The sequence below is a fragment of the Ursus maritimus genome, unplaced genomic scaffold (assembly GCF_017311325.1).
Source record: "Ursus maritimus isolate PB19 unplaced genomic scaffold, ASM1731132v1 scaffold_2, whole genome shotgun sequence".
NCBI lineage: Eukaryota > Metazoa > Chordata > Mammalia > Carnivora > Ursidae > Ursus > Ursus maritimus.
In genome coordinates, this window is record NW_024424452.1 from 65834478 (window position 1) to 65859997 (window position 25520).

General features: G+C 39.6%; 1 protein-coding gene across 7 annotated transcripts in view; it reads right to left on the reverse strand.

The window, feature by feature from the left end:
- AKT3 (AKT serine/threonine kinase 3) overlaps positions 1–25520 on the reverse strand; it is a 306055-nt gene that overhangs the window by 98568 nt on the left and 181967 nt on the right. For 6 of the 7 annotated variants that reach the window (XM_008694783.2, XM_040636074.1, XM_008694786.2 and 3 more), the window contains one exon: positions 24000–24131. The exons of the other annotated variant lie outside the window; for it this stretch is intronic. In XM_008694783.2, coding sequence (XP_008693005.1) covers positions 24000–24131 — 132 coding nt within the window. The remainder of the gene's footprint in view (positions 1–23999; positions 24132–25520) is intronic. 7 annotated transcript variants of the gene reach the window in all.

Consider the following 25520-nt stretch of genomic DNA (forward strand, 5'->3'; position numbering starts at 1 on the left):
GTTATGCTTGGGGACGCTAAGTGGCTGGAGGCAGCCAGCCAAGAAAAGATTAGAGAGAGGTTAAGTGTGAAACCCATCTGAAACCAGAAATGATATTCTAGCGCTTCAGAAAATATTTCCAGAGTGTAGTTCATGCTGCTTTTATTTTTCTTTTTTTATGTTTAAAGATTTATTTATTTGAGTCAGAGAGAGAGTGAGTTGGGGGGGGTTGCAAGGGAGAGGGAGACAAGCAGACTCCCTGCTGAGTATGGAGCCCAACTCGGGGCTTGATCCCACAACCCTGAGATCACGATCTGAGCTGAAAGCAAGAGTCTCCCGCTCAATGGACGGAGCCACCCAGGCGCTCCCATTCTACTTTTTAAAACAAGCCCACCACATAAAATAGTTATTTTCCCAAATCACTTCGTACGTTTCAGGAGTGAAGATTAATTTTTTCCTAAGTTCTGCAATCTGCCTACCCACAGGGATGGAGCCAAGGCAAGATGTATGGAAACAAATGTGAAAACGGTATTTCTTTATCCTAAGAATGCGAACGGAATTCATGTGTACATATCTTTCAAATATTAAAATGTATTTTCTACCATATTTTACATATGATCAGATTAGAATTCTTCCCCCTTAATGCAGATTTAATGGGACTGCACTTCACATACTAATTAGTCTCTGCTATGAAGATAAGGTACGCACAAGCGACAAAGTAAACACAGATGCCAATAATTTTTAATTACAGTTAAAAGCAACATGTCAAAACAAAAAGTTAAAAATAACAGTGATAAAACTTAGTGGCTGAAACAATGTGATGCCTTTTAAAGAATCCACTCGTTGATCAGGACTCTAAATTAAGGGGGCTAAAAATGCTTCGGTGTGCAATAGAAGGGTAATGTTTTCAGGAAAAAGCTTCTGAAATTCAGTTTCATGTATATTCATCCAAGGCAAAATACTAACTAATGAATTTTTAAATCTAGTTTCTCTCATAGGAATGGGATTTTATTTCTTGAGGACACAAGGCAGAGAAGAGTCCTCCTCACATTTATTTTCCCACCATCTCCAATTTCTCACCCCCTTCTACTACACACGGTCTACTGCTGCCTTCATCTGCCCTGCCCCCCTCCCATCAATTGGTCCTTGGGTACTTCATGAGGGGTGAGGAGTAGGAAGGACATGGCAGAGAAGTGGAGGAAGAGATCTCCACCCCGCTGTCAGGGACAACGAAGGCTTCATGCCATTTGACCCCTATGGCAACTCAGCAAGGTAGGCTTTTTATTATTCCCATTTTGCACAAAGAAACTGAGGCTCCCTCCCAGAAATTAACCTGCTCGAGTCACAGGTGAAACAGTCAGTACTGATCCCACATTAGGGTCACTTCAGCTCTACGCCACTGCCTCCCATTCCAACGCTCAGTATCTCCCTACCTGGGCACTTTCCACACTGTTCACAGTATTTTCTCCATGTTGTACACAAGACCTTATTGACCGGCCCTATCAGAAGCCAGGTGAAATCAAGATACAACACGTTCGAAGCACTTCCTTGAGAGCAATAACAAAAACCCAGAGGAGGAGAGGGAGTGGGCGGGAAACAGCGAGAACAGGGCACAGAGGTCTGTGGCCCGGCTCACTCACTCTTAATTAAACCACAAGCACACCCAGTGATGGTTATGTTCTTCTGTCTTGATGCCGTAGGATAGCAATATACACATTTTTTTCCCATATAGGAAAGATGTCACACTTTTCATGCTCTAAATTTGGGCTCCTAACTTCCCCTCTTCTGAAAACATGGGCACTGCCCAGATCAGCCCTGTCCTGCTCTCCCACTCTCCGGGGGCCAGACTGTTTTCGCACTGTGCCTTGACTGCGATTTCTCTTGTCTTTCTTTACCATGTTTTCACCTTAGTGCAGGAAATGAGAGCACAGTTGCTCTCTGTTGTCTATGAACACCACGTCACCTTTCCCAAGGGCCGTCACTGGTACTCCATTCCTGAGCCTCCTGTTCCAAATGTTGCTTAGATGGAGGGTGACATGGGCTCCTTTGACTTTGATCATGATGCAATCACTTTGGAACCTAGCCTTTTTTTTTTTAATAATAATTTTTTATCATGTTATGTTAGTCACCCTACAGTACATCCCTGGTTTCTGATGTAAAGTTCCATGATTCATTAGTTGCGTGTAACACCCAGTGCACCATGCAATACGTGCCCTCCTTATTACCCATCAGCAGTCTATCCCATCCCCCCGAACCCTTCCCCTCTGAAGCCCTCAGTTTGTTTCCCAGAGTCCATAGTCTCTCGTGGTTCATCCCCTTCTGGTTACCCCCCTTCATTCTTCCCTTCCTTCTCCTACCGATCTTCCTGCTATTTCTTATGTTCCATAAATGAGTGAAACCATATGATAATTGTCTTTCTCTGCTTGACTTATTGAACCTCGTCTTTTTTAAATTGTAGAATATGTTGTTTGTTTATCCTGCCCTTCACTGCACTGCCTTCTTTCCTTCTGTCCCTTCCAATTCCAATTGATTGGAATCAATCGATCTCTGTTTTCTCACCTTTCTATCCCACATCTGAAGGGGAAAGAGATCACATAAACATACTGACTGGAACCATTACAATCCCCTCTCCAATTTCGGCTGAATCTTCTGAAGATTCTTTCAGCCCTGCCTACTGAGGTCATTCTTACAGTCCTCATTCGGCTGTCCTACAACTTTCCGAGGCCTCCTACCGTGCCTGGTACGTGTGCTACCTTACAGCTGCCAAGCTACTGAGCTGGCACCAGGGCCCAGGGCCGTCACTTTCAAGTCCAGGAGCTTTTCATTAAGTTTCTCTCTTTATGTCAACTTTGCTCCCTCACCCTTTCAAAATGTGAACTACTTACTTCACAGAATAGAAGTCATTAATAACATTTGACATGTCTGATGCCGCTTTCCTCCTAAAGACTTCTCTTGGTTTCCAGAACATCAGAATTTCTTACTTCCCTCCTCCTCATCAGTAGTTTCATTTTCTCAATTTTCTGCTGGTTCCTTATCTCTGAACCCTTATTCTAGGAGTGTCCCCAGGACTCAGTACTCAGACCTCTTGTCTTCACTATAGCTCCAAATAGTCTCCATGGTGATGGACTTCCAAACAGGTCCCTCAGCCCCAGAAACGCCTCCTTGACATGTCAAGTCCCAGTAGAGGACTTAAACTTGGGTGTGCAACAGAAACATCCTATCTGGCATATCCAAAACCTATTTCTAGGGGCGCCTGGGTAGCTTAGTCGGTTAAGTATCTGCCTTCAGCTCAGATTATGATCCTGGGGTCCTGGTATCGAGCCCCACGTCAGGCTCCCTGCGCAGCGGGGAGACTGCTTCTCCTTCTGCCCCTCTCCTGTTTGTGTTCTCAATCTCTCTCTCTCTCCCTCTCGAAATAAATAAATAAAATCTTCAAAAAGAAACCCCAAAACCTAGTTTCTAATCTGCCATCAAAAAGCTTGTTTCTCCCACCAAAAAAAAAAAAAAAAAAAAAAAAAAGAAAGAAAGCAAAGCAAATAAACAAAAAGTTCCCACTGCAGAGAATGGCAACACCATGCTTGCCACTGCTCAGGCCAAAAACCAGGCAGTGATCCTCAACCCCTTTCTTTCTCTCACACCCTACATTCAATCAGCCAGGAATCCTGCTGGCTCGGCATCAACGTACAACCAGGATCTGACTGTGTCTTTCCACCTCCGTCGCTACAACCCTGACGCAAGCCATGATCGTCAATTATCTGGATTATTGCCATTAACTCCTAACAAGGTCCCTGCTTCCTACCCACAGCCTATTCCCAATACTGCAGCCAAAGAGATGCTTTTAAAGTGAAAACCAAATGATGTTATTACACTGCTTAAAAATTTCCAATGGCTCCCCACTTCATCTAGAGTAAAAATTAATATTCTTATGACATCTACAAGTATCTACACGATCCTATGCTCTTCGTCCCCCACGCAAGCCATGCTAGTCTCCCAGCTAGTCTAAGAGTGTGCTACATTTGCTGCTTGCTCGGGGCCTTTTCAACTGTGATGTCCTCCATCTGCAACATTCTCCCCCCAGAATACCTCAAGGGCTTGCTTCCTCATCCCCTTCAAACGTTCACTGAAATTTCACCCTCATGGTGAGGCCTTCCATGATCACTCACTCTATTTAGAACCGCAAAACCCACAAACACCACTCCTGCCTCTCTTCCTTATCTGCCTACCCTACTTTATTTTTCTCCATTAGTATGTCTGAACATTCTTACATATTTTCATACATACGTACATTCTTACACACAATCTTACATACAATGTGATTTACTCATTTATTATGTATATTGTTTATTGTCTGGGTCCTGACTAGAGTGTAATTTCCGGTGGGGGTGGGGTTTGGTCAGGTTTATTCATTCACATAGTCCCAGTGCCTAGAGCATGCATCTCCAATAATAGGTGTTCAATCTGTATTTACTGAAAGAACACGTGAATGAATCAGTAAAGAGTGATTCCTTAGCACATGCTGAAGAATGACAAGCTGCGTAAACTGCAAGAAGCAAACCAGAACACACACGAATGAACTCAGACCTCCAAGAGCACAATGAGCAGATGAAGGTACAGCACATCCAAGCAAATCCACTCACTATCTGTCTCCCACAGCACACCAGTCACTGGCACAATGTTTGATACAGACGTTCCAGAGAATCTGGAGGAATGCACCAGGGAAGCTGGCAGATGATGTTAAGAAGTGCTGGTCAAGGTCCACCCGCAGTAACTGAAGATCCAAGGAGACAGAGATGTCAGACGGGCCGCTCACACTCTGTGCATTCACAAGAACAGCCAATCTTCAGGACTGGCCCTTGGCCGGCTCCCGGGAAATAAACTCGGATCCCTTGGAATATTCTGGATAAAAAGGAGTTTTTGTATGCCAGAGATCTGGGGCCACATGGTACCAGTTTGACTGGATAGTTTATACAAATGGCAGTAAGAATGGTGAGTGCTAGGCACCTGAGTTTACTCAGGATGGCTAGAATCGAAGCAGCTAAGGGAAGTCAAGCTGTGATGCTGTGCTACGTGACTGACCTCCACAAAAGTCCCGGACGTCAAGGCTTCAGTGAGCCTCCTTGGTTGGCGGCATTCTGAGTTAAAGATAAACAAACAAACATGGACAGCTGATGCGAAAGTGTAGGAAGCATCTTGCAACATCCCCATCCCAGGGTCCAGAGCAGCCAGGCACCAAGAGGGACCCGCTTGGTAGGATTTTACCCCACGAGGAAAATGAGAGCAAAAGAAGCCCAGCAAGCCTCATCGCCACCATGTATGTTTGCAGCCTTGGCTACCAAAGCTGCACTCAGTCTTCACGAACCTTGAACTCAGCCAACAGAGCAGCCTGAAGTCCCCACCACATCCCCTCCCTGCGACTGGAATGTCATTGCAGCAAGACCTACCCCTGGGGGCCCCAGGTGCTGCTGTGCCCACTCTCTAGGATAAGGATGCCACAAAACTTTGCCACTCACAGGGTGGAGCTGCAGTTACTCTACGTGCCCCCTCCCCCCAGCCCGAGTCTTAAGTCAGGGCTCTAACCTGCCAGACAAGGATCACGCTGCTGCCGCTACCGTTCTGCACCCTCCCATGTACCAAGCTGGGGCTCTAACTTGCTCTAACCAGAGCTGTGCTGTTGCTGTGCACACCCCCATGCACCCAGCACCCAGCTGTAGCTTTGATTTGCCATAAATGGGGCTATGCTGATAACACTCTGGGTCCCAAGCTGTAGGTCTGCCCAGTCATAACTGGGGCTGAACCGCCCCTGATCCTAAGTTGGGGCTCTGACCTGCAATCACCAGGGCCACACCGCTGTTGCTCTACACCCTGCCCTTGGGGTCCCAAGCTGGGGTTTTGACCAAACATAAGTGGAGTGGCGCTATGACTGCTCTGCACACTGCCACTGGGTCCAAAGGCAGGACTGCACTGTCATCCTGCCGCTGCTGCATCCCTCTCCACCCCAGGTCCTAAGTCACTGTGGCGATCCCTAGAGACCCAGACAGGTTCCACAGGAAACCTGTACATCCTTGCATCCCAGACACCAGCACCACCCCCCCACAGATACACTTGTGCTTCAGGACCTAGGCACCGTGACAGCTCTCTCTGAAAGAGCACGAGATGCCAGGACACCAGCTCTGCTGACACTTCCCACCAGCACATCACACCTGGCACCCAAAGGGAATTCCCTCTGAGGACCCCCAGTGGCCCCAGCCACGACTGCTACCCATAGGATCTCTACAGGCTTAGCCACAGAAGACCCCCACAAACTCACTGATGTTGGTCTCAGCTGACAGGCTGCATGGGGACCACGCTGCTGGACCCTCCCAGGAACCAGAGACCGGAACACCTAGCTGTAGTGCTTACAATCACCTTCAGGTGAAAGTCACCACTCCTTCAAATGCTCAGATATCAACACGAAGACATTAGAAACAGAAAAAAGGGATGGAAACATGACATCTTCAAAGGTATACAATAACTTTCCAGTAACTGACACTAAAGAAATGGACTTGGAGTTACCTGACCAAGAATTCGAAATAAAGAAGTTCAGAGAGATTCAAGGAAATAGAGAAATAATTCAATGAACTCAGAAAGACAATACATGAACAAAACTGGAAATTCAACAAAGATATAGAAACCATATAAAAGAACGAAACAGAAATTCTAGAGCTGAACAATACAAGGAACAAAATGAAAAAAATGCAATAGAGCGTTTCAAATCAGGCTCAGTCAAGCAGAAGAAAGAATGTACAAACTTGAAGACAGACCTCTTGACATTATCCAGTTAGAGTAGAAAAAAGACGTAGGAATGAAAAAGAGTGAAGAAAGCCTATGTGAATTATGGGCTATTGCCAAGCAAAACAATATTCACAGGTGGGAGTCCCAGCAGGAGCAGAGAGAGAGGAAAGAACAGAAAACTTATTTAAAGAAATAACAGCTGAAAATGTCCCAAATCTGGGGAGAGATATGACCACTCAGGTACACAAAACTCAAAGATACCCAAGGAGATTCTACCTAAAGAGATCTTTATTGAGATACATTATAATCAAGCTCTCAAAAATCGAAGACAAAGAGAATTTTGAAAGCAGCAAGAAAAAAATATATCCACCAAATACAAGGGAGCCCCAATAAGGTTGTTAGTGAATTTCTCAGTAGAAACTTTGCAAGCCAGGAGAGAATAGGATGATATATTCAAAGTGATGAAAGAAAAAAAACCTGCCAATCAGGAATATTTTGCCCAGCAAAATGGTCCTTCAAAAATGAAGGAAAGATAAAGACTCCCAGAAAAACAAAAGCTGAGGGAATTTATCACAACTAGACCTGCTTACATGACATGGTAAGTGAAGTTCTTCAAACTGAAATGAAAGGATGCTAATTAGTAACATGAAAACATATAAAAGTATAGAATTCACTGGAAAAGGTAAACATATAGTCAAATTCAAAACACTCTAACGCTAAAAAGAAATAATGTGTAAATCGTTCTGACCTCCAGCATACAGGTTTAAAGACAAATGTGTTAAACATACTACAGCTAGAATAGTTTGCTACAACATAACACACAAGTAAATTTGGACATCAATAACATACAAGGTTGGGGGGAGCAACCTTGTATGTTAGAACATTTTCAATCGATGTTGTTATCAGCTTGAAACAGACTTATTACAGTAAGATGTATTATGAACATCACGGTAATCAAAGAGTAAAAGATTATAATATTTTCACAGATAAAAAGAGAAAAGAATCAAAGTATACCACTACAAAAAATCACCAATCAAACATCATCAAACAAAAAAGCAAGAAAAGCAGAAAAAATAAAGGAACTACAAAATAATTAGAAAGTAATAAACAAAATGGTGACGACAAATCTTTACTAATTAATTACTTTAAATGTAAAGGGCTTAAATTCTCTAAATAAAAGACACAGAGTGGCTAAGTAAATAAAAAAGCAAGATCCTACTATATGCTGCCTAAAAGAGACTTGCTTAAGCTTTAAGGAAACTCATAGGCTGAAAGTGAAGGGACGAAAGAAAAAATGTTCCAGGTAAAAGAAGCAGGAGTACCTATACTTATCTCAGACAAAATAGACCTTAAGTCAAAAGCTGTAATGAGAAACAAAGAAGGTCATTATATATAATGATATGAGGGTCTGCTCACCAAGAGGCTATAACAATAGTAAAAATATATAATTATAAACAAATCTGAAGACTGAAACAGACAGCAAAATGATAGTAGGGAAGTCAAATATCCCACTTTCAACAATGGATAGATCACCTTGATAGAAAGTAAGGAAATAATGGACTCGAACAAGACATCAGCCAAATGGAGCTAACAAACAGATACAGAACATTCCATCTGACAGCACGATAATACAGATTTTTCTCAAGCACACATGGAACATTCTTCCAGATAAATCACATATTAGGTCACAACTCTTAACAAACTTAAGAAGATTTATCCATATCAAGTATCTTTTCCAACCAATACATATGAAATGAAAAATGAATTACAGGAGGAAAGCTGGAAAATTCACAAATATACGGAAACTAAACAGAATACTGCAGGATAAGTAATGGGTCAAAGCAGAAATAAAAAAAAAATTTTAAAAACCTGAGACAAATAAAATGAAACACAACATATTGAAATTTACAGAACACAGAAAAAGCAGTTCTAAGAGAGAAGTTTACAGTCATAAGAAGAAAGTTTCTTACATTAAGAATAAAGATATCAAATAACCTAAATTTACACCTTGAAGAACTAAAAAAAGAAGGCTCTGAGTTAGTAGGAGGAAGGAAATAATTAAGATTAGAGAAAAAGTGAAATAGAGACCAGAAGGACAATGAAAAAAAAAAAACAACAAAACTAAGAATTGGTTCTTTGAAAAGATAAACAAAATTGACATTTAACGACACTAAGATAAAAAAAAAGATGATTCAAATTATTTAAATTATAAATGAAAGAGGAGACATTACAACCAATACCACAAAAACACAAGAATCCTAAGAGACCACAGTAAAGAATTATCACCAAAATTTTAGATAACTCAGAAGAAATAAATCCTAGAAACATACAATTTCTCAAGACTGAATCATGACATTACAGAAAATTTGAACAGAGCAATAATGAGAAAGAGTTTAAGTTAGTAATCAAAAATCTCCCTACAAATAAAAACTCAAAAGCAGATGGTTTCATTGGCAAATTCTATCATACATTTAGAGAATACTGATCTTTATCAAACTCTTCCAAAAAAACTGAAGAGGAAGGAACATGCTCAAACTTGTTTTACAAGGCTAGCATTTCCCGTACCCAAGCCAGACAAAAACACTACAAGGAAAGAAAATTATAGGCCAACATCTCTGATGAATATATATGTAAAAACCCTCAACAAAATACCAACAAACCTAACACAAGAGCACATTAAAAGGATCCCACACCATGATCAAGTGGGATTTATCCCTTAGATGCAAAGATGATTCAACACAATTAAGTAAAGTGTGATGTGCCACATTACTAGATTAAAAGATTAAAAGCATATGATCATTTCCACAGATACGGAAACGCGTCTGACAAAAATAAACACCCTTTCATGATAAAAGCTCTCAATAAACTAGATATAGAAGAAATGTACCTGAACACAACAAAGGTCATGTATGACAAGCCCACAGCTAATATCATACACACTGGGGAAACTCAGTTAAAAGCGTTTTCTCTAACATCGGGAACAAGACAGATGCCCACTGTCAGCGCTTCTATTCAACATAGTACTGGAGTTACTAGCCACAATTAGGAAGAGGAAGAGAGAGAGAGAGAGAGAGAGAGAGAGAGAGAGAGAGAGAGAAGGCATACAAATGGGAAAAGAAGCAAAATTACCTTTTGCAGATGACATGATATAAATATATGTCTATATATATAAAGTCCTAAAGACTCCACAAAAAACTGTTAGAATCAATACATGAATTCAGTAAAGTTACAGGACACCAAACCAACACACAAAAAAATCAGTTGCATTGCTATACACTGACAAGAAAAATACCTGAAAGAGAAATGAAGAAAGCAATGTTATTTACAACTGCATCAAAAAGAATAAAATATTTTGGAATAGATTTAACCAAGGAGGTAAAGACCTATGCACTAAGAACTACTGGAATTGATGAAAGAAACTAAAGAACACATAGACAAATGGAAATATGCCCCATGTTCTTAGACTGGGAACACTAATATCGTGAAAATGTCAGTGATATTATACAGATTCAATGCAATCCCTATCAAAATTCCAACAGTCTTTTTCCACAGAAATAGAAATAACTACCCCAAATTTGTATGTAACCAAAAAAGACTCCAAAAGTCAAAGCAAGCTAGGGGCAATGCACAGTTAGGCTGACAATCAACATATCCCTCTGCACCCCCTGAGACACAAATTGCCAATAAGAACCATCCCGTCTGCCCAACAGAGCAGAAGCCTAGAGGGCAGATTCCCCAGGGGGAAGCCCCCCTGCTGCATACAGTTGGCAAGTACACTACAGTGGACCACCACCAGTATTCCCCAAGGCTATCCATGGGACCTGACAGGGACAGAGACTTACTCAGAACTGGGTTCTGCATACTTGGTGGTAGACAAAAATTCAAAACACTATGAACAAGACTAGAACAGAAGATACCGTACCAATTTGGGCCACCAAGTTACGTGTCATCAGACCAAGAAACATACTTTACAGGGCACAGCAACCAACAATGGGCAAAGAGGTATCACATCAAATGGACAGGGTATGTAAGAGGCTGATAAAGGACTGGAATGGGCAACTGTAACATCTGTTATCTAAAATGGGAGGAGATAAAGACATGAAGAACCCCTCACGGAGTCCATGCCTTCACAAGTGTGCTCACACTGAATGTGAAGAAGGCTGAAGGGGGGGGGGGGGGGGGAGCGCCTGATAGAGTCCTCCACTTTTCTGGAGGACATGGGGAACAGGGGGTAGGAGAGGATGGTGTTATGACTCTGAAATTTGTCCCCACATCACCACAACTTTCTTTCTTCCTACCTGATGTGGTGACCCTGGGACCAGGGCTACCACTATGAGCGCTAGAAGCAGGGCTCACCCCTCAGCAAGAAACTGTAACTATATATGTAATGCTGGAATTCCTAAGAGCCTGAGGGGACGGACTGTGTCTTCACCCCCTCCAGGAAAAGTGGGGCTGACAGTGAATGCAGCTGTGTTGCCTAATGGTCAAGACAGCTCACTTGTTCTGTAACTGGAACTTGCCCTATGAGTGGTGCTGGACTGAGGGAGAGGTGTGTGGTAGACTTCCGGTACCACAGGCAATCTGGTTCAGCACACACTGACCCAAACTGGGAAAGTTCGTTTATCTCTCTGGGTACTTGTCTATGTTTGTTTCATGTGACTGCTGTGACAAATTATCACAAAGTGGTGGCTTGAAACAACAAAAATGTATTCTCTCACACTGCTGGAGACTAGAAGTCCAAAATAGAGATTGGGAGCTAAGCTCCCTTCGGAGGCTCTGGGGGAAGAATCCATTCCATGACGTTCCTCCACCTTCTGGGAGCTTCCAGCAGCTCCTTGACTTGGAGCCCCATGACTCCAATCTCTGCTCACTGTGCGGATCAAACCTCCCTCTGCCTTACTTCAATGACACCTGTCACTGGATGTAGGGCCCACTCAGATAATTGAGGACCATCTCCTTATCTCAAGATTCTTCACTTAATTATATCTGCAAACACCCCTTTTCCAAACAAGGTCACATTAACAGGTTCCAGGAATTAAGATGTGGAAATATGTTCCAGGGTTCAATATTCAACCCACTACAGTTCAATCCCTGGTGCCCCAAATTCACTTATTTCTCACATGCAAAACACTTTCAAGCATCCCAACATCTCCAAAAGTCTTGACTCACACTACCTTCAGGCTAAACTCTCATTTAAACAACATCAGCTCCAAAGTTTCAAATCTCATCCTCTAAATCGTGAAGTCACATATGAGAGAGATGGCAGGTGTGGTCCATCATGGGGCAAAATTCATCTACGTCTGTGGCTCTCTTAACCCAGAAAACAAGATAATCTGCTTCCGAAATACAACGGTGTGACAGGCATAGGACAGACATTCCCATTCTGAAACGGAGAAATGGGAAGGGATACAGGGATCACGCATCTCAAACAAGTTCAGCAGAGGAGATTCCTTTGATCCCAAGGTTTGCCACATTCTCTGTATTCCCATTTCTGCTCTCCAGGCCCACGGTGGCCCCTGCAGCCTCTGCCTCTGGGCCCATCTGTGGCTCTGCCCTGAGAACCACACTTCCTGTGTAAGAGTAGCGTGTTCTCAGCTGTCATCCATCAACTGTACCATTTCTTTCACCCTGCCTGGCTTAGAACATTTTCAGCCTATCCTGTAACTGTAATTAAGTCCTGTGTGCTTTGTCTATGGATTAATTCCGAAAACTGAACACCAGTGTAGTGTTTGCAGTATTATGAAAGTAAGTAAATATCATTTATGGCAGAATCAAATAGTGTGGTTAATGAGTAAAAACGGAAAGGTTACTCTTCATCAATAATCCTGAGCCCCTCCAGGGACAGTGCTTCGTCTGTCTGGGCCAACTTTTTGATACCTTCTGATACTACCTCCACTGCTCACGATCATTCCATACTTCACGCAGCTTCACACTTGGACTATGTCTTTCTTGAGCAAATATTTGTTTTTTCTTGAAGGTCCTACATCCTTTGTCCTCCTTCTTTACTATTAGAATCGACCTTAGGCAAATAATCTACTGTGGACCGACCAACTATTTCTACAAATGTCACCTTGAGAGTTCTTATCACTCACACTGAGTGTTAATTCTATTGCTTCATGCACTCCATCTCTATTAGATTTCCTTTTAAATTTTGCTAAATTAAGTACAACACAATTTTATTTTCATTCCTTTATTGGGAGTTAGTCTGTTCCTTGCTTTCTGAAAGCTTGTAAGGTGATCTTTTTAGCTTTAAGATTCAAAACTTTCCTGAAGATGTAAAAGGGTGTGTAGGGTCCATTTTCTTTTCTTTTCTTTTTCCCCCAGATTTTATTTTTAAGTAATCTCTACACCTAGTGTGGGGCTCAAACTCACGACCCTGAGACCAGGAGTCACACACTCCACTGACTGAGCCAGCCAGGGGTCCCAGTTTTCTTTCCTTTGGCTTAGTGCTCAGTAGACGCTTTCAATCTGGAGACTTCTTCAGCTATGATACATTTTATTTTCTTTGATTAGTTCTGAACCCTTCTCCCTTAAATTCTTATACATGCCGAATGCCCTTGATTAAGCCTTCATGTCCTAACTATTCTTCCAGTATTTTCCACTGCCATATTTTTGGCTCTTCATTCTCAGATATTCCCCCAAATTTGCTTACAATCCTTATATTAAATGTTTTATTTTAGCAATCATGCATTAAATTTACAATTACTCTTTCTTGTGCTCTATTTCTTTTTCAGCCTATTTTTGTTTTGTAATACATTTTTTCCTACTTCTCTACAAATACTAATTAGAGATTGTGGATATCTTCAGTTCTCTGTTTTGTCTCTGTTTTCACTAGGATCAACTATTCTTTTGTTCTTCTTCATTCTTTTTTATTCTGTCTTTAGATTTTTCTCATCTGTGTGGTGATCCTCAGTACTCTGTTCATATTCTTAAATGACTAACGAGGTAGATTAATAGAACACGGGTTCCCTTGTTGAATGGGAAAGCTGAAAATAGATTCTACTATGTGAATTAGCAAATAGGCTGGCACACTTTAAGAGTCCGAGGTAGAGAACGGAAAAGCAATTTGACTACTCCATTCTGACCCCAGAAATGTCCAAGAAAAGAGGGTGCCAGCTGCCACAACTGGGAACCTAGCCTACGAAAGCCAGATGACTCAGTAACATTGTAAGAAGGGCAGTTCTATTTTTATCCTGATGACATAAACACTATACCCAATCACTCTGTATGGCTGAGGATATGAGCAGGATTAGATTGACTCAGCTGATCTAATCAAAGTGAGTTAAAAATGCTGTACAGGCATACCTCATTTTTTTGCTTCACTTTATTGCACTTTGCAGATAATGTGTTTTTTACAAATTGAAGGCGGCAAGCCTGAAGCAAGCAACTCTATCAGCACCATTTTTCCAACAGCACTTGCTGCTGACTTTGTGTCTTTGTGTCACATTTCGGTAATTCTTACAATATTCAAACTTTTTCATTACCATTAGTTTTTTTATGGTGATCTCTGATCAGTGAGCTTGGATGTTACTATTAATTATTTTGCAGTGCCATGAACCACGCCCATATAAGAAAGCGAACTTAATCGAAGAATGTTGTGTGTGTTCTGAATGCTCTCCTCACTGGCCAGTCTCCAGGCCCCCTCCCCCTGGGTCTCCCTATTCCTTGAGACACACAATACTGAAATTAATATTCAAACCAATTAATAACCCTGTAATGGCCTCTAAGTGTTCAAGAGAAGATGTGTAATCTCTAACTTTAAATCAAAAGCTAGATGTGATTACACTGAGTGGGACAGGTGTGTTGAAGCTAAGAGGCTGGAAGCTAGGCCTCTTGCACCAAGCAGTGAGGCAAGCCGTGAAAGCAAAGGGAAAGTTCTAGAAGGAAATGAGAGGTGCTACTCCAGTGAACGCATTAGTGATAAGAAAGCGGAACAGCCTTACTGCTCACGTGGAGAACATTTCTGTGGTCTGGATAGAAGATCAAATAGCCACAACATTCCCTTAAGCCAAAGCCTAACCCAGAGCAAAGCCCTGACTCTCTTCAACTCTGAGAAGGCTCAGAGAGGTGAGGGAGCCACAGAAGAGTCTGAAGCTGGCAGAGGTTGGTTCACGAGGTTTAAGAAAGGAAGTCGTCTCTATAACATAAAAGCTCTGACGGAGATGGGCAACGAGGTTAGTGTTGTTTTCATGCCCGCTAGCTAACACAACATCCATTCTGCAGCCCATGGGTCAAGGGGTCATTCTGACCTTCAAGTCTTATTTAGAAGTACATTTCAGGGGGTGGTCAGGAAGATGGCAGAGCAGGAGAAGGGGTCATTCTGACCTTCAAGTCTTATTTAGAAGTACATTTCAGGGGGTGGTGAGGAAGATGGCAGAGCAGGAGAATCCCGAGATCACCTGGTCCATGGACATACCTAGACAACAGCTACGCTGGTGCAACTAACTGAAAACAACCTGCAGACTCCCAGAGCAGACTTTCCATAGTGAATTATAGAGAGAAAGCCACGTGGAAAAAGTAGGAGGGGTAGAGATGCAGTTGGGAACCAAATTCCTGGCAAGACTCACAGCCAACAGAAGAGACAGCAACAAGCACGGAGAAATGAGAGGATGGGACACAGGGCACCTGCCCCAGGAAGACAAATCCCAAGAGCATCTGGCTTTGAAAACCAATGGGGCTTAACTTTAGCAGCTTTTAAAGTCAGTGGAGCTGAACTCCAGGTACATTAAAAATCAGTGGGTTTCCCCACCCTTCAAGAGCCAGCCTAATAAATAACTCAGTGGAGATATAGCAAAGAAGCAACAGTTTGAAAAGGAGCTGGGGGAGACATGGGGGAGATTTAGTTACTAACCTCAGAACACGTGCTGGAGGGCAGGGATCTTCAGGACGCTTCCCCAAGAACCAAAGTGCTGTGGGCACCATTTCTCTTCCCCTTCCCCAGCCTAGATAGCTGGACACCTGGGGGAGCCAGAACGAGCACTCTCTACCTACCTGGCTAACCACAGTGCCCTGCCCTGGTGTTCCCTCGAAGACAGGGACCGGCGTCACTCCAAAGTGACTCCTGTCGTAGGGGGAGGGGGGAAATAACCCACACAATTAGCACACCCACAGTTTGAGCAGCAGAGCCTTTTAGCTGGCAGCGCAGAGAAAAAAGCCCTGCCATTTGGTATGCCTGCAACTGTGGCAGAGAGACTAAGTGCAGACAGCTAGCCTCACTGCTGACTCCTCCCACCGATGAGATCCCACTGGCCTCTGGCAGGCACCTCAACCGTGCAGGGAAAGCAGGCCATTGCCGCCGACTGAACTGAAGGCAAACACGGTTCAGCCACAACAGTAGGGCACACACAGTCCACAAAGGAGACACCCCTGGAACACCTTGTTCTAGTGACCAGGGGCATTGTGCTACAGGGCATGCCAGGACCTCTTTTACATGAGGCCACTATTCTCAAAACCAGGAGATGTAGATGACCTCCCTAATACACAGAAACAAACACAGAAAGTTAGACAAAATACGGAGACTGAGGAGTATGTTCCAAATGAAAGAACAAGACAAAAATCAAAACAAAAGGGATAAATAAAATGGATAAAAGCAATATGCCTGATAAAGAATTCAAAGTAATAATCATAAAGATATTCACTGGACTTGAGGAAAGAGTAGAGGACCTCAGTGAGAACCTCAACAAAAAGAGAAAACATAAGAACCAGAGATGAAAAAGTCAATAACTGAAATAAAAAAAATACACTAGAGGAAATCAATAGCAGATTAGAAAGTGCAGAAGAATAGACCAGCAATCTGGAAGATGGTAATGGAAAGAAACCAGCCAAGAAGCAAGGAGAAAAAATAACAATGAAAAGTGAGAACAGGCCAAGGGAGCTCAGCAACTCCAACAAGCATAATAATATTCACATTACAGGGATCCCAGAAAGAAAAGAGGGAGAAAAGGGGGCAGAAAACTTACTTGAAGAAATAAGAGCTGAAATGTTCCCTAATCTGGGGAAGAACACAGACATACAGATCTACAAAGCACAGAGGAACTCCAACAAAATCAACCCTAAGAGGTCCACACCAAGACACATGGTAATTAAAATGTCAAAAGTAATGACAAAGAATTTTAAAAGCAGCAGGAGAAAAAAGTTATATACAATGGAAACCCCATTAGGCTATCAGCCGATTTTTTAGCAGAAACTCTGTAGGCCAGAAGAGAGTGGCATGATATCTTCAAAATGTTATAAAGTAAAAATCTGTAACCAAGAATACTCTACCCAGCAAGGTTATCATTCAGAATAGAATGAGAAATAAAAGAGATTCCCAGACAAAAGTTAAAGGAGTTCATTACCACTAAGCAAGTATTACAAGGAATGTTAAAGGGAATTGAGTGGAAAAGAAAAGGCCATAATCAGGAGTAAGAAAATTATGAAAGGAAACAATTTCACAGTTACAAGCAAACATACAATAAAAGTAATAGATTAATCACTTATAAAGCCAGTATGTAGGTTAAAGCACAAAAGTAGTAAAATCAATTATATCTAAAAAAATTGTACCAGTCAAGGGATACACAAAATCAAAAGATGTAAAATATGACATCATATACATAAAACACAGAAGAGGAATAAAAATTTAGTGCTTTTAAAATGTGTTTGAACTTAATAATCAACTTAATATAGACTGCTATAAACATGTTATACACAAACCTAATGGTAACCACAAATCAAAGACCTGTAACAGATACACAAAACATAAAGAGCAAGGGATCCAAGCATAACACTAAAGAAAGCCATCAAACCACAAGGGACAAGATCAACAGAAAAAGAAAGGAACAGAGAAGAACTACAGAAACAACCAGAAAACAACTTTAAAAAATGGTAATACATATATGCCAATCAATAATTACTTTAAATGTAAATGGACTAAATGCTCCAAGCAAAAGATAAAGGGCAACTGAATGGATAAAGAGCAAGAACCATCTTTATTCTGCCAGTAAGAAACACACTTCAGACCTAAAGACACATACAGACTGAAAGGGAAGGGCTGGAAAAACATATACCATGCAAATGGAAGTGAAAAAAAAAGTCAGGTTAGGAATACTTATATCAGAAAATTTAGACTTTAAAAACAAAGACTGTAGGAAGAGACAAAAAAAAGGGCATCACACAATGATAAAGAGATTAATTCAACAAGAGGATATCATAATTGTAAATTACAGAAATTTTAAGTGTAAATTACATAAAGCAATTACTAACAGATGTCAAGGCAGAAATTGACAGTAACACAAAGGAGAGGACTTTAACATCCCACTTAAATCAATGGATAGATCATGCAGACAAAAAAATCAACCAGGAAACAGTGGCTTTCAATAACACATTAGACCAGATGGACCTAATAGACATATATAGAACATTTCAGCCAAAAGCAAGAGAATAAACATTCTATTCATGTGCACATGGAACATTCTCCAGGATAGATCACACGTTAGGCCACAAAACAAGTCTCAATAAACTTAAGAAGACAAATCATATCATCCATCTTTTCTGACCACAGTGATACAAAACCACAAGACAAAATCTGGAAACAACAGGTGGAGGCTAAACAACATGAATGGGCAAGCCAAGAAATCAAAGAACAAATTAAAAAACATGTGGAAACAGATGAAAACACATGATCCAGAATTTGGAGACATACCAAAAGCAATTCTAAGAAGGAATTTTATAGCAATACAGGCCTACCACAAGAAACAAGAAAAATCTTGGGGCACTTAGCTTGCTCAGTTGGTTAAGCGCTGGCTCAGGTCATGATCTCAGGGTCCTGGGATCGAGCCCCACACTGGGCTCCCTGCTCAGCGGCGTGTCTGTTTCTCCCTCTCCCTCTGCCCCTCCTTTCCCCCTGGCTCATCCACATCCACAGCATTCTCTCTCTCTCAAATAAATAAATAAAATCTTAAAAAAAAAAAAACTTAAAGTCTAAAATTAACAACCTAACTTTATACCTAAATGAGCTAGAAAAAGAAAAACAAATTAATCCCAAAGCTAGTAGAAGGAACGAAGTAATAATTATTACAGTAGAAATAAGTGAAATAGAGATTTTAAAAAATTGAAAAAATCAATTAGACCAGGAGCTGGTTCTCTGAAAATATCAACAAAAATGATAAACCTTTATCTAGATCCATCAAGAAAAGAAAGGTTTTGAATAAAAGCAGAAATAAAGGAGGAGAAATACAATCAACACCACAGAAATACAAAGGATTATAAAAGAATTGTATAAAAAATTATGCCAACAAATGGGATAACCTAAAAGAAATGGATAAATTCCTAGAAACATAATCTTCCAACTGAATCAGGAAGAAATAGAGAATCTGAACTGATCAATTTCTAGAAATGAAACTGAATCAATAACCAAAAACTCCCAACAAACAAAAGTCCAGGACTTTTGGCTGGACTTCACAGGTGACTCCCACCAAACATTTAAAGAATTAATACTCATTATTCTAAGATATTCCAAAAAAGAGTATAGACCAATATCTCTGATGAACATGGATGCAAAAATCCTTAACAAAATAGCAAACCAGCAAACCAAATTCAACAGTACATTAAAAAAATCATTCACCACAACCAAGTATTTATTCCAGATGCAAGGGTAGTTTGATATTTGCAAATCGATCAATATGATATATCACATCTACAAGAGATAGGATAAAAACTATATGATCATATCAACAGATGCAGAAAAAGCATTTCACAAAATACAACATCCATTCATGATAGAAACTCTCAACAAAGTAGGTTTAGAGGGAACATACCTCAACATAATAAAGGCCATATATGAAAAACCCACAGCTAATACCATAATGGTAAAAAACTGACAGCCTTTCTTCTAAGATCAGGAACAAGACAAGGGTGTCTTACCCTCATCACTTTTAATCAACATAGTACTGGAAGTCCAGGCCATAGTAATAAAACAAGAAAAACAAATTAAAGGCATCCAAGTAAGTAAAAAAGAAGTAAAACTGTCACTATTTGCAGTGACATGGTACTATATATAGAAAAACCTAAAATCTCCACCAAAAAACCACCACAGCAGATTAATTAATTCAGTGAAGTTGCAGGTTACAAAATTAATATGCAGAAATTTCTTGGATTTCTATACACCAATAAAAAAGTAGAAAAAGAAATTAACAATCCCATTTACAATTGCTCCAAAAAGAATAAAGATGTAATTTATAACATCAATAACTTAAAAGGGTTGACTAGAGTAGCATAGCAGCAGAGAAGCAGTTTTTGTATCTTATTGAAGTTAAGGTGGTATAAATTCAAATTAGAGTGTTATAATTTTAGGATGTTAAATGTAATCCCCATGGTAACCACACAGAAAATAGCTATAGAATATACAGAGAAGGAAATGAGAGGGGAATTAAAATGTTTCACTGGAAAAAAAATCAACTAAACATAAGACAGTGCATAATGCAGACCATGAGGGACAAAGAAAGTAAAAAGCATATGAAAAAAATAGCAAAGTGACAGAATTCCTTCAAGTATTTTAATGTAAATGGATTAATCCCTCCAATCAGAAGATAGGAGATGGCAGAATGGATTTAACAACAAAATGACCAAAATATGACTTACTTTATAGCCAAAGACACAAATATGTTGAAATGAAAGGATGGAATATTTCTTACAAACATAACCAAAAGAGAGCAGGGGTGGCTATTTCATTATCAGACAAAAAATTTTTTAAGTTGCAAAAGACAAAAAATGACATTATGTATTTAAATAAAAGGTTCAATCCAGCAACAAATAACAATTATAAACATTTATGTACCTAACAACAAACCAACAAAATGCATGAAGCAAAAATGAGACAATTAAAATGAGAAATAGTTCTACACTAATAGTTGGAGACTTCACTACCCTACACACAATAATGACAGAACAGCCAGACAGAAGTAAGGAAATAGAGGACTTAACACAATAAACCAACTAATCTAACAAACACACACAGAACATTTTACCCAGCAACAGATTACACATTCTTTTCAAGTACATGTGGAAAATTCTCCAGGATACACCATATGTTAGGCCACAAATTAAGTCTCAGTAGATTTAAAAAGATAGATATCATACCAAGTATCTTCTCTACCAGCAATGGGATAAAGTTTGAACGGAAAGAAAACTGGAAAATTTACAAATTTATAGAAATTAAAATAGTCTTAATCAATGGCTCAAAGGAGAAATCACAAGGGAAATTAAATTAGAAAATACTGAGAGAAGAATGAAAAGAAAAATCTAATATATCAAAATTTATGGGATACATCAAAAGCAGTGCTAAGTGGGAAATTATAGCCACAGATGCTTACATTTAAAAAGAAGAAAGATCTTGGGGCACCTGCGTGGCTCAGCTGATTAAGCAGCCGACTCTTGATTTCATCTCAGGTCATGATCTCAGGGTCCTGGTATCAAGTTCCGTGTCGGGCTTGTGCTGAGCACGGAACCTGCTTAAGATTCTCTCCCTCTCCCTCTGCCCCTCCGCCCCAACTTGCATACACTCTCTCTCACAAAAAGAAAGAAAGAAAAGAAAAGAAAAAAGAAAAAAAAATAAAAGAAAAGAAAAGGAAAGAAAAGAAAAGGATCTCCAATCCACAACCTAACTTTACAACTTCAGGAAGTAAGGAAAGAATAAACTAAAGCTAAATCTAGCAGAAGGAAGGAAATAATAATGATTAGAGCAAAGATAAAATAGAGAATAGAAAAACAGAGAAAAATCAATGAAAGTAAACGTTGGTTCTTTGAAAAGATAATATTATCAAACCTTTAGTTAGACTGAATAGAATAAATGCATAAAGAATGAGGGAAATAAGAATGAGTGGGCAAATTTTAAGAAGAAAAAAAAATACCAGCATAGTGTCAGAGTATCACCCCTAAGATAGTTATTAATTACAATGGGAAATAACTCTATAGTGGAGAAACGTGGTAGACAATGCTTTAATCAAGTGATCAGTGTTAACGTCAACAGTATTAAGGCACATGGACACCACTTAGTCCCTGAGATGAGGCTCTGCAATGGGCACATCAGGATTCAAACCCCAGGTCCTGTTAAGACTCTAAAACATTATAGTGTTAATCATTTTACTATAAGCAGACATATTTTCTTTCAAGAAACAGATAAATGGACTTGGTGGTCAAGGATAGTACACCAAGCTGGATATGCTATCACTTGTAAAATATACCCAGTTCTGTAGAGTTACTCAGAAAGTATAATTAATTAGTAAGGGAAGACATGTTCCAAGTGAGGCTAACGCACAGAAGAAACAAACAGAACAGACATGGTATTTACTGATGCTTGACACACGGTAGATGGTAAGAGTAATAATAACCATAGCCAATACTTACAGCGATCACATATTTATTTTCATTTAATCTTAATTCAATTTTATTTACGGCAAATGCTATTACACTTATTCATTCATTTAATCCTGACAACAACTCTATGAGATAGGCACTATATTACCCCATTTTGCAAATGAGGAAATAAAGGCATAAAAAGTTGCGTAATTTGTTTGGGACCATTTAGTAAATGGCTCTATACTACCTCCCAGATAATATCAGTTTAATGAATAGTAAGTATCAGGTACTATGCTAAATACCTTGCATATCCTAATCCTCAACATTCCTGTCCAGGAATACCTTTTTAAAAAACTTTCTATTTAAATTCTATTTAGTTAACATACACTGTATTAACAGTTTTAGAGGTAGAATTCAGTGATTCATCAGTTGCATACAACTCCCAGGGCTCATTACTTTAAGTGACTGTTTTTCTTTTTAACAAGTGAAATTTTGCAAATGAAAAACGCAAGGCTCTGTTGGGCTGCTCTGTTGCGGGACACTGACCAAGCGTGGCTTCCACCTGGTGATGGTCAGGAGTTTCTCTTCCCCTGATTCACTGTGATAAGCAAATATGCTCCCCCAAAACACTGCAAATGTCTCTAAAGGAGCAGTACTCCCACCAAAACTGGCTGTTAAAGGTCATTAGATGGGAAGATGCAAAGCTGGGATGTGAATCCAGGCCTGTGTGATTCCAAGGTCAGTGTTATTTCCAATACCAGACACAGACCTGTGTAAGAGTTGAAATGAAAACAAATGTACAAAGACGAGGGGAGCACAGCTTCACCAAGTGTGTGGAGCAATACACTCCGGATGAAGAAACGATACAGCTGACCCGTGAACATGTGTTTGAGCTGTGCAGGCCCACTTACACGTGGATTTTTTTCTATAAATACAGTACAGTCCTATAAATGTATTTTCTGTTCCTTATGATTTTCTTAATTATATTTTCTTTTCTCTAACTTACTTCACTGTAAGAATACAGTATATAAAACATATGACATACAAAATATGTGTTAACTGACTCTTCATGTCGTAAAGGCTTTCAGTCAATAGTAGACAGTAGTTAAATTTGGGGAGAGTCAAAAGTTACATGTGGACTTTCGACTAGCAGGGAGTCACCCTTAACCCCCATGTTGTTCAAGGGTCAACTGTGGTTTGACAGTTAATGTAGTCCATAAAGTATACCGATAATATTATGTAACATTCACTGAATTAAATGAAACATAGAGTGTGGACCAATTTGTAAAATACATCAAATTTGTCTATTGAGGGAATTAGGATTCTGAGTGAGAACGGGTATCGTTAACATGTTAGTTATCTATGTATGTCTAAGCTGAATAAAGTTATGGAGGCGGGGGAGGTAGGGGTTAAGAGTTCCTGAAAGAATTTCAAAGACTATTATTTCTTTTAGTTTCATGATCCTTGTATTTTCAAATCTATTAAGGATGCTTTCCCATTCATCGTTATATAAGCTGTATAATTTATAGGTGCAAGTCATCTATGCTATTTGAATTACTTTTCTATTTAATAATAAAAAATTCAGAATGTTGGGGGAAAATATCCAAGAGCAACACTAGTATAATTAGTGACATAGGTCACAAACAGTCAAAACATTCCCCCAAATACACAAACGCAGAACAAATATTTTTACCTCCTCAAGGGAGTAAAATAGCTTCAGTATATGACATCCAGATAATGTTTTAAACTTCTGAAATTTTTAACGTTATAAATAAATACTGATATACAGATACTATTGCAACCACAGCCTACAATCAACATTTTGGTTACTTTAATGGAATTTCTACACTTTAGTTGTGTGTATGGGTGAACACACGTGAGTGTATACCATAAGCAAAAATCTAGGAATCAATTACCTTTGCAATAATAACTTCTTTCTTCAGAATCTTCATAGCATAGTATTTCCCACTTGCCTTCTCTCGAACCAAAATAACTTTCCCAAAAGTGCCTTTACCTAGCAGTTTCAAATAGTCAAAATCATTCATTGTCTGAAAAATACAAATTTAAAAATATAGTATGAAATATTTGATGCAATTTATTTATTAAAAAATAGGTATATGTTTGCAGTATCTACTCAAAAGCAAATTTTACCAATTTCTAAGCACACTTAAATGAATAAGAATCAGACTGGCAATGGTTGCCTCACCAGCAATCATGGATACTAGAAATAATTTAAGCAGTTCTCAGACACGGGATACAATAATTTTGAGCCTCAAATTCCTCAGCTAGTCATACGATCAGTCAAGTGTAGGAGCAAAAGGAAAACAGAATCATTTTCATTCACTTTCAAGGACTCAAGTTTTTTTGTTTGTTTGTTTTTTGTTTTTTTACTGAAGTACAGTTAACATACAATGTTATATTAGTTTCAGGTGTACAATATAATGATTCAACAGTTTCATACATTTCTCAGTGTTCATCAAGATAAGTGTACTCTTAATCCCCTTTATCTATTTCACCCACCCATCCCAACTGCATTCTCTCTGGCAACCACCAGTTAGTTCTCTGTATTTAAGTGTCTGGTTTCTTTGGTCTCCTTTTTTCTTTGTTGATTTGTTTTGTTTCTTAAATTCCACATATGAGGGAAATCACATGGTATCTGTCTGTCTCTGACTGATACTTCACTTAGTATTATACTCTCTAGCTCCATCTACGTCATTGCAAATAGCAATGGTTTGTTCTTTTTTATGGCTGAGTAATATTCCATTGTGTATATATACCACCTCTTCTTTACCCATTCATCAGTTAACACTTGGATTGCTTTCATAACCTAGCTATTATAAATAATGCTACAATAAACATAGGGGTGTGCATGTATATTTTCAAATTACTGTTTTTGTTTTCTTTAGGTAAGTATCCAATAGTGGAATTTACTGGATCATATAATAATTCTATTTTTAATTTTTTGAGGAACTTCCACACTGTTTTCCAAGGACTCAAGTTTTTCAGGGTTTAGTAGTGCCACTATCCCCAAATAACATAGTCATCAAAAATGTCCCCCACAAACATTTCCAAATACATCTAAGGGAGCAGTACCTTTCAGGGAAGCTATTTGAGAATGTATTCTAACAAAATTAGGATGAAATCCTAGGACGTGAAAGATAGGTGTGTAAGAAATGTTGAAAATAATGCTGGAGCCCCAGTAAGTAGAAATCTAAGAAGCAGCAGTACATCTGAGAAAGCAATTGGTGCAATTCAGAATAGAAAGTCAGGATGTCTAAGAATGCCTCTAATTAATCTGCCTATTTTCAGTTTCATTTCTCACTCCTTCATCAGCTGATTTCCAGGATTTTGCCAAACAGACCTGCTACGTGCTCTCTACAGCCCCCTTAATGCATGCTTTTCCTGCTCTATGAATGTTTCTCCACAAATTTCCATAA